This window comes from Toxorhynchites rutilus, chromosome 2 (genome assembly GCF_029784135.1).
Source record: "Toxorhynchites rutilus septentrionalis strain SRP chromosome 2, ASM2978413v1, whole genome shotgun sequence".
Lineage (NCBI taxonomy): Eukaryota > Metazoa > Arthropoda > Insecta > Diptera > Culicidae > Toxorhynchites > Toxorhynchites rutilus.
In genome coordinates this window covers 240989933-241007051 of record NC_073745.1, presented here as the reverse complement: position 1 = coordinate 241007051, position 17119 = coordinate 240989933, and the positions used below count along the sequence as shown (strand labels likewise).

The following is a 17119-nucleotide window of genomic DNA, read 5'->3' as shown; positions in this document are numbered from 1 at the left end:
AATATGTTCCCGAAAGACGTAATCCTACGTCAAAACATTGTATTCTGAATATTTGTTTTGTATCTGATAAAGCGCTTGAAACATTAGGTTGTATATTTTCAACATATTTTTCATATTTTTGTTCAAATACGCTCAAATTTATTTGCAAACAGTAATCTGTCCAAGGAGAGCGATCTTTTGATTCATTTGTATTCATTGTAGAAAATATTGTTTTGGGGTATAAGTATCTCGGAAAAAAATTATCAACAACACATTTCCTCTCAAAGTAAATTCCAAGAAGTACAGTAAATATATTTTAGGAACTGAAATACTTTTGAAATCAAGAGCTCCATTTCTCTTGATTTTAAAAATATATAGCTATTAAAAAATTGAAGATTTCATTTTCAATTAATGCTTTTTAATTTCATTGATATTTCTTCTAGGTTGATTCTATGATTGAATGGAAATGACATGAATTATGCTATGAATTATATTATTTTTGAAATATCTTCAAAACTTCTGTCGAACTCATTTCGTAACAAAGAAATTTAATCTGCATAACGATCGTATTCATGTGTTTGAATCTGCTGATTTAGTCGCAATATTCCCGAATTGCTTTAAATCTCGTCTCCTAAATTGTGCTTCTAAGGGTGTTTTCAGTTTTTGACGTAGGATTACGTCTTTCTGGAACATATTGGGGTACAAATTGAAAATCTAAAAACGAGCACATCGTGAAAAATGTCCAATTTCAAACGCTTATTGCTCAGCCATTTCATAATGGATTGATGAAGTTTTTGCGTCAATGGATTTCGGCATTCCTTAATTTTTTTTTACATAGAGTAAAATAATATATTTCATGAAACTATCATTGAACAATTAAAAATTCACAACCACTATCCTACCGGAAATACTCACTTCTGATTGGTCGAAATTGACGACACATGCGGCGGTTTACTAACAGAGACATCAAAACCATGCTAGCCGGCGGAAATCGGCATTGTAAATACATGGAAGTAGTGGGAATTTTTTTTCCTGCCGAAAAGTGTTTCCTAACAGAGACATCAAAACCAAGGTGTCCGGGAAAATCGGCATTGTAAATTTATGCAAGTCGAGGCCATTTTTATATTGAAGGTAATGTAAGTGATACGGTTAATTCTAGCAAATAAAATTTAAATTTGGAACTTTAATATTGGTTGCTTCGTGAAATTGCATATCAATGACCGATAGTGTATTGTGAAAAATTAAGCACAAGTGTAAGTGTAAAATTGTATGGTAGCAGTTGTGTTAAAAATGACTTGGAATTAGAAATGTTCCTATGGCGAGAAAAATTGGGAAAGTGTTTTCTCATATGCTCTACATATAGTATTACGTGTTGTTAGACCAATTAAAATTCGCGTTGGGTTGAATAAACACGCAGAAAGTGAAAATTATAAAAGAACATTACTTTTTCCAGTTCAAATATATTTCCTCTATGCAGCAGAACCCCGATTATCCGCGGAATAGTCGGGCTAGTTCACCACGGATTACGAAAATCGCGGATAACGCAATAAAGGGCTAAACATGGGGTGCAGACACAAAAATGATATTTAAGCATGAGCACTATGTTTCATCAATACAGAAATCATTAAACTATCCATCTGTAGGGTCGTTTCCACCAGTGATAAGATAATGTGAAAGATATGACCAAAACAAAAGAACAAGACCCTACCGCTCACTGGCAAATTTCGTGAAGTTCTATAGAATTACAAGTGAACTCACTTTCGCGGATAATCTGCTCACGGATAATTGAGGTTCTACTGTATTAAGGTAACATGTTTACTGATGACAAAAATTGATAATTGTGTTCGGTATTGATAATTATTTTATATTACATTGGTGAGATTTTTTTCTTTATATCATTATACACAATACAGAAGGCATCTCGTCTAGGGTTACAAAGTGCGGTTTTCATCATATCGCATTCGGCATCTTTTTCAGTGTCACTAAATCATTATCAAAGTGTTTAACGATGTAATTCTTCAAGCATATCCAAAATTAACAGGTAGCCTAGCGGAATCCTACGTCAACTATGCGGTCGTGTCTCGAACAGAACCCTCCTGTGACTTTTTTCCTTGATGTTTCAAATTTAATTATTTTGCTTCCCCATGATGAAAAACGAGATCATGCACCTACTTATAATCATTGAGGATATGATTTTCTGGCAGATATTATATATTCATCCCTTTAAAAAAATGGCACCTCGGGGTGTAATAATAATTTTCCGAAGGAGTTCCATCAATCGTAATCGATACCAATCTTTGTATTGGAAATCATGTTTTAGTGATGAAGGATTTGAACGACAACTAGTCTGTTCCTCCATTGATAAAAATTTGTTAAAAATACTTCTTTATTAGACATATCCTGCAAACACATCCTTATGGATACACATAACTAAGCGGTATCAGTTGATTCGTCGAGTTGTATTTAGATTTTTTAGATTTTTATAAGCTTTCAAACACCGATCTTTCATGAAAAATAACTATTTTTTATCGAATGTAAGTACAGTATGTGTCATAAGGATTATTTAAATCTGTTGATGCTTAAAAGGTTTTATGCCCATTTAAGAAAAAATGAGCCATGAGCCAAACTTAAATGGGCTTTTCCCTCACTCCAAATAAAAAATTGACAAAAAATTTGACTTTTTTATTAATTTTCAAAAACCCCTATGTGACGTTTTAGGTCCTAAAGTGTCAAAATATTTATTTGAATTCGACACCTCATTGCTTCAGAGCCAATACCACCAGCAAGGTATCGATTTTCAGACAGCATATACGCATCCAGCTGTCATCAGCGTAATGATCATTATTCGTACATTAAACAATAACCAAAAAACCCGAATACAAATATACATTAAACAATAACCAAAGCACCTGAATATTTCATTTATTTCTAAAATCCAAAAAAAAAAACACGACCATTCATTAGTTTTCGACCTTTCAGGGGCTCGCCCTTGAGCAATAACTGTTACCCCTTTCCGGTCGTATTGTATTTGGGTAAGTTTGAGTTTTTTGAAAATCGAAAAAGTAAGTAAAGGAAATCGGGGTATCGAAAAAAAAATTTGATGCCAAGTGTCTTAAAATTGCATGAAACGAAATTTTTTTTTGTCGAAAAACCGACACTCTGGGACTTTTTTTTTTCGGAATGCGAAACGGAACGTATGGTTTTGGGTACCAATAAAACAGTTATCTCGAAATGTTGATTTGCGCGATAATATACCCTTTGTAAAATATGAGCTCATTCGAGCTTCATTTATTAGTGTCACAGACGTAAAAATTTGAGTTTTTTTGAAAAACGAAAGATCACCGAAAATCGGTGTTTTCCAAAAAAAAAAAAATGTTAGTGCCAAATGTCTTAAAATTGCATTACTCGTCGAGATTTACTGTTATCTCGAAAAAAATTTGTAAAAAACAAGTTCCGAATGAAACAAGTTCTGAATGAAAAATCGAGATAATTATTTTTATTAGCATTTAAAACCATGTGTTTCGTATTGTACTCCGAAAAAAAAACCAGTCCCAGAGTATCGATTTTTGATCGAAAAAATGTTTCGAGATGACACTAGATCTCGACACTAGATCTCGTTTCATGCAATTTTAAGACATTTGGCATCAATTTTTTTTTGAATACCCCGATTTCCTTGGGTGATTTTTCGATTTTCAAAAAACTCAAACTTGGACCGCTTTGCGCCACTCACCCTTAAGTCCGACTGAGCTGATATTTGGCATAGGATGTTTTTTGAGGTGGTAAACATTTTGTATAGGGTAAATTTTGAAATTTTAGGGTCGATTTTTCCCATACATTCATTGGCACCATAGTATATATGTATTAACATAACAATGCATTTTAATGTGATTTAATGTGAAATTCGTCTGTTATGATTTTTGTCCCACATTTCTATGCATTCAACGCACTGTGCGTTGTCTTATGTGGGTGACTACTTTGTTTGATACTGTGAATCGTTATGTGTTACTCCTAGGAGCAACGTATTGTTTCGTAAATAGGTTCACTAGACATCAAGCTTCGTTTAGGAAAAACATAAACTGATACTTGGTTGAGTAAAATATAAGATTAGCATGGTTTCTTGTTGTGGTGGCTGAGAGCAAACAAACGACCACAAAGAGTTAAACAATGCATAGCATGGAAGGGCGCCCAGGCATGCGTTGCAAAAAAATAAAAGGGTATTGGTGTAATATGGTGTGATGATTTATCAATTTTGCGAAAATCAAAGAGAGACTATTGGTTTCATGTACGGACAGAAGCAACTACTCATGATGGATGTTTTTAGTCAATTGAAACCTGAAATATAATACGGGGAAAGAATTGCAATTGAAAATTCTTGGATTTTGGCGCCCCAAAGAGTCAGCGCCCCCGGCAAATGCTGGGTTTGCCGCCCGCACACTACGCTACTGTTCACCATAGTAACATTTTAGATAGAAAAGGGTAAATATACAATCAAATCAGCAGGATGAAGTGTGATTTCAGAGGTAGCATTCGTAACATACAACCATCCATCGCCATATAGATGTGCATTTCAACAATACTGAATACCTACCCGTAGGTAGGATCTAATAATATCTGTGAAGACGGGTATTTTATTCACGTGAGCTATATTCTGCTCCCGTCTCTATAACTCAATCATATGCAAATAACGAATGCAGAAGAACACTTCGTTGCAGCCATTTGAGTAAACATTCAAAGTGAAAGTCACATTTCGACCAAAGGATGTCTCGATTAAGTATCCGCAATTCCGAGACGAATTCGGATTCCGAACCCGAAACAGAACTCAACTCATTGTCTCACCGAGCTATAAAATTACTGCCCCTAGGGATCCAAGAGAGACTCGCGGAAAAAAGGCCGAGAAGATTAAAAATGATATCCGCTACAACAATAGTTGCGCACGCGGAGCATGAAATCGACAGATTTTTCCACTACCGTAAAGCACAAATCGAATTTCTTCTACGGCGTTATCGAATGGAACGCTACAGTGAACAACTACTGCTCGAACATGCCAAGGAAATGGATGTATGCGATGTTCGAGACAATATGGCGGTGCTCGAAAAAATGGTTCGACGATATGGTTATCAGATGAAGCCGAATACAGTATGGGACTATGAGTGGAGCAGCTCTCCGATGGAGCTGACTGAGTATGTGCGTAGGATATTTCCATTGTTCTTAGCTGCCAAACAATGGAAATTGCACCAAAAAGTACTACATCAGATACTCGAACAGCATCGTCCGGAAATTAGATGTTTTTTGATAAGAAATTTATATAGATCGTGAAATATCGCGCTCAAAAATAACTGATATTGACGTATGCATGATTCAAGAGAACATGCATTGATTGTGTACATTGTAATCAAAATTGACTTGAAATGTTTGAGTGCGAATATTGAATAAAGTAATGAATATATATATGACAAAATTTGTTTATCTCCTATCATTGATGAAACTTCAGCAATGCAACAGATGTTAAATGGTTGAAAAACCACATGGAAAACAGGTATGGAAATAAAACTGATGACAAACAACATATGATCAGAATGGAGTTCATTGCTACCAAAATCTCTGAAAAAATGAACTGCTCCAACTGATTTACAAGACAAATGTTTATCAAATTTTCTCGCCATTTTAGAACAATTCATTTTCACTAAAAAGTGATGCTGTTCTTTTTATTGTTACCCTGTATTCATTTTCCAGGCAACAAACTAATTTCCCATCTCGGAGACCTCCAAAGTACAAAACCAATGATATCGCAGGATCTACTGGATGGCCGCGAGTCGCTCCAGCACATGCTGAACACCATCGAGAAGAAGCAGTCCACGCTTAACGTCGCGCTGCACGAGCTGGAACGCAACGTCGAGGAGCTCCGGGAGCTGGCAACGCTGGAGGAGGGCGTTTCGTACGTGACCAGCTGGATACTGACCACGGCGGAAACCATGCTCAATGCTCAGCTCAAGGTGGGTTACGACGTAACGACGGCGGACAAACTGAGGCTGGAGCATGAGATACTGGAGCTACAGTGTTGGAAAACGTACGGTTTCTACGCTGAGTTGATCTACAAAATTGATAACTTTCCAAAGATGAAGGACTCAGCGGCCTATAAGGATCTGTTGTCGCAGCGGGAGTGGATGGATTTTGTCTGTCGAAGCTTCGCCCAGCGGTTGGAGCGAAGGCGAAACGTTCTGATTACGTCGGTAAGGTTCTTTCGACTGGTTGCTGAGTATTTCGACAGAACCAGCGAAGTTTTTCAGTCATTGATCATGGGCGATAAGGTGGAGGATTTCGACTTGGCCAATTCGAAGCTACTGAAGTTGAAGGATAGTCAGCAAACTTTGGGTGAGTCATACAAGTGATATTCGCACAAAGTCTTTTAACAAATTCCCATTTTAGACACTGTCGAAAAAGAAATCATCAAGGAAGGTGAGAAGCTGAGCGATATCCTCTCGATGCCAGTGAAGGACGCCGTCGGCCGGGAAGTTGACGTTGACTACAGCGAAGACATAGCGAATGTACGGGATATTCTCGATGCGACCATTTCCCGATCTCGAATATTTGTCGAGAGTGTGGAGTTGCAGAAGCTAACGCTCGATCAAATCACGCACATCTACAAGTACGAAAAAGACGCGGAAACGGCACTCCAGTGGATGGACGATCTGTACAAAGTGATGATCCGATCGCATACTCACGTGGGGACGAATGTTTACGAGATTCAATCGCAGAAGGAGGAGCATCAGACCTTTCAGGAAACGGCCAAAGGAACCTACAACTATGGTTGCCAACTACTGAACGCTTCACTTGCTCTTCGACAGTCTTGCAAGTTGGACACTGATCGGAACATCGATATGACGAAGAACTTGCAGATGACGTGGAAGCAATTTCAAGCCGTCAGTCAGGAGCAGATGACACGATTGCGGGTCTCAGCCGTATTCCATCGGAGCGTCGAGGAACACTGTACAAAGTTGTACGAACTGAAGGAGAACGTTTTAAGGATTGGAGAGATTGAAGAGGCCAATCGGCGGAAAGTGAGACTGCGAAAGTGTTTAACCAGCAGGGAACGATTGCTGGTGGAAGTTGGTCGTATGGTGCGGCTGGGAAGACTGCTGAAAACTAGACTGAAAGAGCCGTTTCTGCTCGACGATCGGATCGAAACGTGAGTATCATCTTATTCCAGTGTTCTCAGTCAACGCAGTGAGAGTTGATAATCAGAAAGGTAACAGTTGCACAACGTATAATCCGTTCTCTTACAAACAAAATCAAATCAATCACCTGCTAGCTTGTTTTTCACACCATGTTCAAACAAAGAGAAAATTAATGACAGGTTTCAAAACACTTGTTCGAGCGTCACCGTAAATCATCTGGCGGTCCATTCTGTGCCAGCTGAATGTCATACAAAACGGAGGAAACTACGAAAACGGAAAATGACACTAGCCATTTCTGTCTTCTTTCGATGTTTCGCGTCCGTATACTCTATGTCTTTAATTATATATTTATATATAGTATACGCACATTCGAGTATTTTCAGTTGCCTAGGGAACAGAACGCCAACATTGGCGCAGTGATTTATTAATAAAGTATTAAAAACGATACTCTTTTTTTGTTGCACAAAAAGGGCCGTTGGTTGAGATAGGTTAAACTACTTGGGAATAGGGGAGGAAAATTTGCGGATCCTCTCATTCATGATTGTGGGTTTGATTTCGACCCTGACTCGTTTCGTTTAACAACAAATATATGGTGAACATTATCACCCCGATTGTAACATTAAATGCACAAAACGTTCGAAATAGGGGATGCGAAATTATAACTCGAACGAAATGCAAATTCGGCGAAATGCAGAAAGGGGATGTATAACTCGACCAGTTTGCTGCTAAAATTCCAGTCGTTTATCATCTATTGTTTATGTGTTGGTTGAAATCGATCTGAATACACAACACCAATTTGTACTAGGCATATAAGATCAGCCCTCAAAAAACTGTCGCGAAATCAAAATGCCTATGGACGGTCATATAATATCGCTTGTAGCAACAGATACAAACGGATCAATAAAAAGCTGTTCGCTTCATATTTGTACGGGATACAACAGAAACTCACATTCAACCTTCGGAAATTTTGGTCTTATATCGACGAACACAGGAGGTAGGTCTTCCTTTGTCCATGAGTCTGGGCAGAAAGGAAGATGCTTCTCTCTCATCGATTGGTGACTTCTTCAGGGAACAATTCTCAGCAGTGTTCACAGATGAAATGCTTATTCCACAACAGGTGTCTGAAGCGGCAGCCAACGTACCACTTCGCCCAGCCATCGGCCCACATCCACAGATATCGCTTAACAATATTGAATCCAGTTGCGCTCGTTTGAAATCTTCAACAAATCCAGGTCCAGATGGTATTCCATCTATTGTTTTAAAAAGGTGTTGCTCTGCAATTTCCCAACCATTGGCAACTATTTTCCATCGCCCTCTGTCGACAAGAACATTCCCGAGTATGTAGAAGAAATCTTTCGTTTTCCCAGTGTTTAAAAAAGTGAGATTTCCAACTGTAGAGGAATCGCTGCTTTGTGTGCCACGTCAAAGCTATTTGAGCTAATTGTTTTGGACTTTCTCATGCACAACTGTCTAAGCTACGTGTCTGAAACTCAACATGGGTTTATGCCCAAGAGATCCGCTTGCACCAATCTACTCACTTACACATCCTTCATATTCAAAACCATTGAAGATCGCAAACAGGTCGATGCTATCTACACCGATTTTTCAGCTGCCTTCGATAAAATGAATAATGAAATCTTGATAGCAAAACTCGAACGTCTCGGTTGTTCTAGAACTCTACTCGGCTGGCTCAATTCCTATCTGGTTGGTCGCTCAATGTCTGTCAAGATCGGTGACACTATATCGGAACCATTCTCAGTCACATCGGGTGTTCCACAGGGCAGCCATATCGGATCTCTCCTATTTTTACCTTATACTGAAATGTTTCAAGCTCTCATACGCCGACGATTTTAAACTTTACTGCGTAATAACCTGTCCAGAAGACGCACCTTATCTTCAACATGAACTTAATATTTTATCCCAATGGTGCTCAGCTAATCGGATGAGTTTAAATGCCGACAAATGTTCTGTCATTTCATTTGCTCGTAAACGCTCCCCATACTACTTCAGTCATACCATTTACTGAAAGGTATTGAAAAAATTCTTATTTTTTATTTAACATCCGTTAATCGAGTCCGACCTGTATTCGTATATATATATATATATATATATATATATATATATATATATATATACTTTTGCGTTTTGATCCTACTTCCGGTCGATCAATAACACATGTTTACAAGCCGTCGGTGCGTCAGAATAATATTCTGAACTACATCGGTATTTTTTGTCTACTTTTTCACCGCTTCAAGAACAGTGCACTTGGTCACAAAAAGTTGGCTACAGAGCGCTATAATTTATGTATGTGATAAAAGTGAACAATGCACAATGGTCCAGGAGATGCATTTAAGTGGAAATTAGCATTTAGAGCTCGACAGTTATTCTCTAGACAAAAACTGTCTTCGACAAAGTTGTTACATATGATAGCGCGATCATTTTTATGTTATCAAAAATAGGGTGCCCAAAATTGTCGATGATATAAAAAAAATTATAGGAGGTTGTGTCCAAGATACGACCGCATTGTTGACGTAGAACAACGCTGTTATTTTATATAAGTCGCTTATTTATACCTTCGGATATTATTCTATAATACTATGAAATTTTAGAAACAACTGTTGCGTTGTTGTTGAAAGTAGCATTACTTTCTCATGCTCGAGAGAAGCGCAGCTGTCACCCTTAGTGGAGGAAGTTTTGCTACTGGCAAGCGGAACCTAATCACATACAAAATTCCAGAACGACATTTACTTTCATGGTGACTAAACAAGCGAAATAAACTCTTTTTGTTAATAACCTCAAAAACAGTACCAATGGTTCATTATGATAAATATAAGCGCAAATGCAATCATAGTGGAAGGCAGTTTTGCGATTGGCACGCGAACCTAAATAACTTATAACATTCCAATAAGACATTCAAGATGCTTGGTATTCCCCAAATATTTTTTGGTACACAACCTTAACGCCTGATTCGCCATAACGTCAGTTTAATGCATTGATGCATTCTCAAAGGCACCAACGAAGCTCTTATGATGACGGAGAACAAACAATGTTAACTGCTTGGAAAAAGACTGAATTATGCCACACAGCTTGTACTCTGCCCATCGATGCGAATTCGCTGATGAGTTCGTCAAGAGCGATCGTGAACTACCAGCGGGGGGAGCTTAATTTTGGTTGCTGCCTGGGTAACGGCGTTTACATTTTCGACCGACGCGCCGAAATCGCCTACTTCGCTGTTGTTCGATGCGGTGTCACACTCGCGAAGGCTCGGTTCAGTGCGAGCGCTTTTCACTGCACCAACATCGCGTGCATCATTAGATGACGCTTGCCTCTAAATTTTATTGCCCCTGGCAATGCGTTCGTTTTTTGCAGGGCTCGAGCCTGCCTTTCTCTTCTTCGTGTTCATCACACACTACGCGAAGCGTCCAATTTATGACGCGGAAAGAAAAACACAATACATTCGCGAAAACGCGAAAAACGAACAGAAATACCAAACGACGATATCCAAGTTGGATTACCACTGGTGGGCTCCAATCTTAGATCGAAACGCAGCGAAAGCAAAGTGAACTGGATTGCTCAATAGTCCGATGCCGAATGAAAGTTTGCCTCAGCGAGATCCACTGTACTCTAGGCAAGTATTCCCCTTCATTCTTCTACTTTTCCTTTGTTCACGGAGACTTAAAATCCTACGATTTCCCCTCCGTTAGTCGTCGATAAGTTGCTCGTTATTGACAGCCCTGTTCGGGAAAGCACACAAATGTATGGGAAAATGGATACGCTTAAAGTTTTCATGAATTTTAACCATTTACAAACCAGGGGATTCTAATGTATCTTACGGAATTTTCGATTCGTTTAGTGTGTAAATCGTCAAAATCCGTTCGCGGCAAAAATAGTTATTAACGTTAACTTTATTTCATAAAAACGTGACCTGTTTTCTGATTTGACACCCTTAATGAAAGACGTAGTTCTACGTCAAAATATAACTGTCTTATTTTTATAGATAGAGGTAAATATAGTTACATAGGTAAACATAGTCCGACAATATTGTAGCTTCAGTTATTTGAGACATCTTTGAAGAACAAAGTTTTTTTCTATCTCTTGAAATAACCGATATAGCGTCTTTTTGCTATGAGTACACAATTTTTTCTGCTCCTATTTTTTATAACATGAAAATGAGCACTCTACCGTATGTAACAACTTTGTCGAAGACAGTTTTTGTCTAAAAAAGAAATATCACCAAAAAAAAGTTGTATTTAGCTTTTTCTATCTAAATTGCATTAGAGTAACCATGATATTTAAAAATCTACATCAAAATTGTCTTCATACGACTTTTAGAGCTTATCAACACCAATATTTTGCTATGCAGAATTTGTCAATATCTTAATCCTACTCAATGATATTGAAGGGGTTTCACCCCAAAAATTTATGAATTAAATTTTCTGAGTTTGAGTTAATACACAAAAATCAACATAGTTTTAAAAATCACATATTATTTAGAGTGGAAGTTGTGCTTTCAAATTCCGTCAACAAACACGTTTTATGTTTGCCCCTGAAAGAAGGACAAACAAAAGAAAAGAGCGTATTTTTTGGGAAGAAATATCAATAACTTTGAGTGAAGTTGAGATATTGACAAGTCTAAAATAGTTTGTATTTAGAATTTGAAATATAAAAATCAAAGCAAAAATACCCTAACGCGACTTAGAAAAAAGGCGCTATATCGGTTATTTCAAAAGATAGAAAAAAAACGTTGTTATACAAAGATGTCTCAAATAACTGGGGCTACAACATTGTCGGACTATGTTTACCGTTCTGAATCATATTTCGGACACTTAAGGCATATGATGCAGAAAACAGATCACTGGGACTGGCAGTTACAAAATAAGGAAATATAAAAAGTATATGGTTTGTTTTGGGATATTCTACGATATGTGACTACTTTCCAGTCAAATTTCTGTCTATTTTCTTTTTATACAATAAATATCTTTGGGAGCGGGGACCGACACTGATATTGTGCAAATGCTCTTGATGCGGACTGAATGGAAAATGCAGCAAGAACAATCCGAGCTCAACGTGTTAAATACACATTTTGTATCCAAAACTTTCCGATTACCGCAATATGCTTATCGAATTGTATACAGTAGTAAAACAATGAATTGATGAATTGAACTTTTATTAATCTGACTAGCTGACCCGACGAACTTCGTCCCGCCCAAAATAGATTTTTTGATTTGAATACTTTCAGACATCCACGTTTTCTTACTAAGTGAACATTAGTGAGTCCAATAACTGAATTCTTCATTGATTGATTACCCTGATATTGTCTAGTACTTCTACAAAAATTCGTCTTCATAATATACAATTATTTTCAGACACAATTCTCGTTCAAGATATTTCAAGCATTTGGAAATAACATGTTTCTCCGTTGCATGGAATACATGTTTGATACAGAGAATATTACGAAATAAAGACAGCTCAAATCGGACCGTTCCTTCCTCGGGTTTAGGGCATACCAACACATTTGGCCTTCCATTTTTGTTTATGTAGATTGAAGATATAGGAATACGTTATTCCGTCTGAAAATCCTTTTCCACTTTCGAACAAAAATCAATTTCGTTAGCGCCAACATCAAATGGACTAACAACCCTTAGCTAATTGTAGAACATATAGGAATTCTATTTTCCGAATTATCCGATTTTTTTCCGACTTTCGAACAAAAATCAATTTCGTTAGCGCCAACATCAAATGGACTAACAACGCTTAGCTAATTGTAGAACATATAGGAATTCTATTTTCCGAATTATCCGATTTTTCTCTCCGCTATATTGATCTACGGGAAGAGACGAATTCAACGAAATATAGATGACGCAAATTGAACCATTCCGAATTTTCCGACCTTCCTTCAGGATTTTCCGAAAATTTTCGGATTTTTCTCTCCACTACATTGATCTACGGGAAGAGACGAATACAACAAAATACTGGAGGCTAAAATCGGACAAACCCTTCTTCGGGTTTTCCGCTTACCAACTGATTTTGCCGCCTTACATTTTTATTTATATAGATAATTGGTTTTACTGGGGGTTCTTTTTTTTGCCTGAGATTACTTCATATTTGATATAAAAAGTTGTCCGGATTTTGTCGAAATATGGCTGAAGTTTAACGTAAAATAAATGAAAATTGTATAGAATTTGTTTAAACTCTGATAGACTTTAGCACTCTGAACCAGCGGCCACGGAAAGTCAAAAATTTCTGGAAGTGAGAGTTCTTCCAGAGCTGTTGACGACATAGGAAATATGGGATGATAAGTCAATAATCAGGTCTAATGTTAAGCATGTCCCAATTCTGAAATTTTATTGAAATTTATTTTTTATCAATACTGGTAGTAAAGGAATATGGCTCAACAGATACGTAGAGTTCAGACACGTAATATGCAATCATCTGTCATATACAGTATGTTTATCCACCCCTGGCTAATTTTCAAATTTCTTTCAAATAATCATCCGAAATAAAGCAATACACTTTATCTGAATATTTATTTTTCCATCTATTAAAATAAATTCAAATCATAGTCAAGTGATATAGAAATAATCTTGGTCAATTTTTGAGATCAGATGATTGGAATAACAGTAAAAAATAAAGCGAAAACGTATATCCATTTTATTCCGGATATTCAATTGATATTTCGTGTGACCAGCTTGACATCACCGCGCCATTGATTCAACAAGCTTATAGTTTCTTACGCGTTCTAGTTTCTCTCAGTTGCAATTATTTGCCGTAGTTGTTGAAGCCTTTTTGGATTAATTTCTTTAAACTTAACATACAAAATATTCTATTGGGTTAAAATCAGGAGTTTCTCATGACATAATTCCTTAAAGTAAGGGTAGTTTCAAGCACATTTGATTAGAAAATTATAAGTACATAAAATATAAAAGAAATACTGATAATCGAATAATCATATCTGTATTCAAATTAAGAGTTGGGGTGGTTGAACTTTTCACATACTATAGAATCTATAGTATAGATTTAGATAACAAGGCAAACACGGATCAGACCATAGGCAACGAAACATGTCCCGAATCAGATATTTAATCCAAATCATCTTTGAAATCAACACCGATCGATGTTCTCAGAAATTGATTCACATCTTACATATCACTGACATCTAAAAAACACATAACAAACCACATTGTTGGAAATAAACCGTTTCCACCATAAAGAGTTAACATTGTGAATAAACCTTTTAATCATTCAAATGTTATGAACAGAACATACTATTTAACTCGGACGAAGTTTGTCCATTTCCCCATTTTTCCTGCCCTAGTGCTTCAGAATTTTATGTAATTTTCACCAAAATGGAAACGACGAGGCAAAGCAACACGACCGAGAACGCATATCTGTACCACTCTCGGTTTCAGTCGTACTTTCCTCCGGGCAACGGCCAGACAGTTGGTGTCTCACGGTTCTCCCTACGAGTGGAGAACATTTTCGTTATTTCTTGCGATTTTTACCGGACGCGCGCAGTCCGTTTCGGGGCGGAATCTTGAGTTGGTTTTTGTTGTGGCTGTTGTTTTGTTGTTAGCTGGTGGCCGCTTCTTTTGGACACGGCACTCGTTAAACTGATTTAAGTTGACCAGCTGATCTATTTTAGAGCACGCCGCGTTCCACGCTCGAAGCCTTGTAGGTGTGCGTTTCCAATTTGTGTCGAGTGACTCGTCAAAGCATTGGCCAATTGTTTGTTTGAGTTGATTATTTCGGAGATTCAGTTATAGAGTGTTGCTATATTTCTCTGGCAAAAATCAAACATATTTTAAGTGGATCCAACTCTCACTGTGACAAAGAAGGAATAATTGAATAGTAGTTTTTGTACATAAATCGTATCGACAAATTTCATCACCGTAGAATGGCGAGCCCTGAAAATATTCTTACCGAACCCGACAACATAATGGCCTGCGAAGCCATTGCCTCCCGGCTGGCGGAAGTCTCGAGAATCGCTGAATCATTGGACAGTGTGCTGAGGGATGTCCAGGGTGGGTTCGACGAGGTTGATGATGAACTAGCTGGCGTTACGAGTGGGGAAGTATCCGCCGTGTCGGACAAGAGATCCGACGGAGGCAATCAAAGCGATGTGAGTAATTTTACTTTGTGAATGATTTGTATTTATCTAAACAAATAAAATTTTATCATCGTCAGGACTGGAGCTGCAGTATGAAATCTACTGAGGACGAATCATTCGTTACGGCATCGGACTGCACATGCACTCCCCAGTCGCGATCATCGTCGTATCACACCACCTCCGAGTGTCGTGCTTCGCCCTGGTGGGGAGTGGAATCCGCCGCCGAGCGAAGATCACTGGATAACGATTCCTCCGAGGATGCCGATCCGGAGGCTCTTCCCTCGATCAAACTGCTCTCGGGAGTTGTTATAACGGCTTCCACGGCGAACCTCTCATTCGACGAGTCGGAGAATAGCTTCCTCACGCCGACCGCGCACAGTGAACAGGCGGACTCGGATACCTCCCAGATCGTGGATACCCGAAGTCAAACTTCCCCGGTAATGAGTTCCGGTTCAAGCTCCGCTCTGAATTCGATCAATCGAAGGGAGAACTTGACTTTGGCGCTGACACCAGAGGAGTTGGAACAGATAGAGAACGACATCCGGAACAACAATGTGGTGGCCGAGAGCACTCCGAAGGTACTCAAGCACCACAGTTCGCCAACGTCGAGCGAAGACAGTGGTAATGTAAGTACAACCAGCACCAAGCTGGACGTCGATTTTCTTGGTGACACAGATGCGCTTCTGGAAAGTGCGTTCAAGAGCGGCGCGCAGGAAATATCCGGGTTGACCTATTACTATCAGAATATCATCACCAAACATACGGTGAAAAGCTGTTTGTAGGTTGATGCGGGACGGAGGAGAGAGAGAGACATTGTTTAGGAAAGCAGCAAATGTTTGCAACCGAATGTTTTGTGTTCTCAGTGAGTAGTTTTGCCCTAACGTTAAGAACGCTTGTTCGGCTGAACTAACCAGCATCACGCAACTAATATTAAGCATTGAAAATATACAATAAAATCCGGAAATGCCAATTGTTATCTAACTTCCGAACAAATTTAGAAGCTAAGTTTTATTTTGATCTATTTTATAATAAAATGAATGTTTGTTTTTGTTATCTAATTATGCGTTTGTTTCAATGCTTGTAAATTACCTAGGCCTAATCCTGTCCTATTAAACATACCCTACACACATTCTAGAATCGAATGAGTTTCATTTAAACTGGAATAATTCAAAGTGGTAGCGTTTCTCATGTACCCTGTTTCTATCTCAGAATAGAAGTGGCAAAATCTGAACAGGTCATGGACAAAGCGGTTCATTTCAGTGGGCGGCTTAGAGCCACGGATTCAATCGAATGCACCGATTCATTTGAGCAGTTCAATGTGTGTTCTCATGGAGTGGCTTATTCGAATATGTCCAGAAGAGAAGATGTGAGTTTTTATTGTTTTCTCTAGGAAATACAACGTATACATTTCAACTACATATTTTAGTTTACATTCATGGTTCACGTTTAGTGTTCGGTCCCTCCTTCCGCTGGTTTGAAAATCTCCGGAATAAATAGCCCTCTAAGAACCCTCTCAGAAACCATTATGTGTTCCCGTGGCCAGAGTTGCCATAAAACTCGACTCGTCGAATACCATAAATCTGTATCTGTATCTGTATCGACATCTTTATCAACCCTTTGCGGTCGTTTGTCTGCTCTCACCCTCTACAACGAAGAAGTATACTAATATTATAATGAATGCAACAATATATCAGTTCACACTTTTTATAAACGAATTTTAATGTGTTGTGAACTTATTCACGAACCAAAACGGTGCTACTATGAATACTAGATAACGGTACCGTAAATCTGGGGCAAATTGATCACTAAATTTAGAAAAATGTGAATATTTCCGATTTTTTTGTTAGATTTATACTCA

The 17119-nt window shown here is 38.1% G+C and overlaps 1 protein-coding gene across 2 annotated transcripts in view; it reads left to right on the top strand.

Annotated features, from left to right (window-relative positions):
* Positions 1-16963, top strand: part of LOC129768510 (SEC14 domain and spectrin repeat-containing protein 1-B) — a 141330-nt gene extending 124367 nt beyond the window's left edge. For both annotated transcript variants that reach the window (XM_055770216.1, XM_055770218.1), the window contains exons 6-9: positions 5713-6351; positions 6406-7165; positions 15048-15273; positions 15339-16963. In XM_055770216.1, the coding sequence (XP_055626191.1) occupies positions 5713-6351; positions 6406-7165; positions 15048-15273; positions 15339-16043 (2330 nt within the window). In that variant the 3' untranslated portion in view covers positions 16044-16963. The remainder of the gene's footprint in view (positions 1-5712; positions 6352-6405; positions 7166-15047; positions 15274-15338) is intronic.
* Positions 16964-17119: the final 156 nt, after the last annotated feature.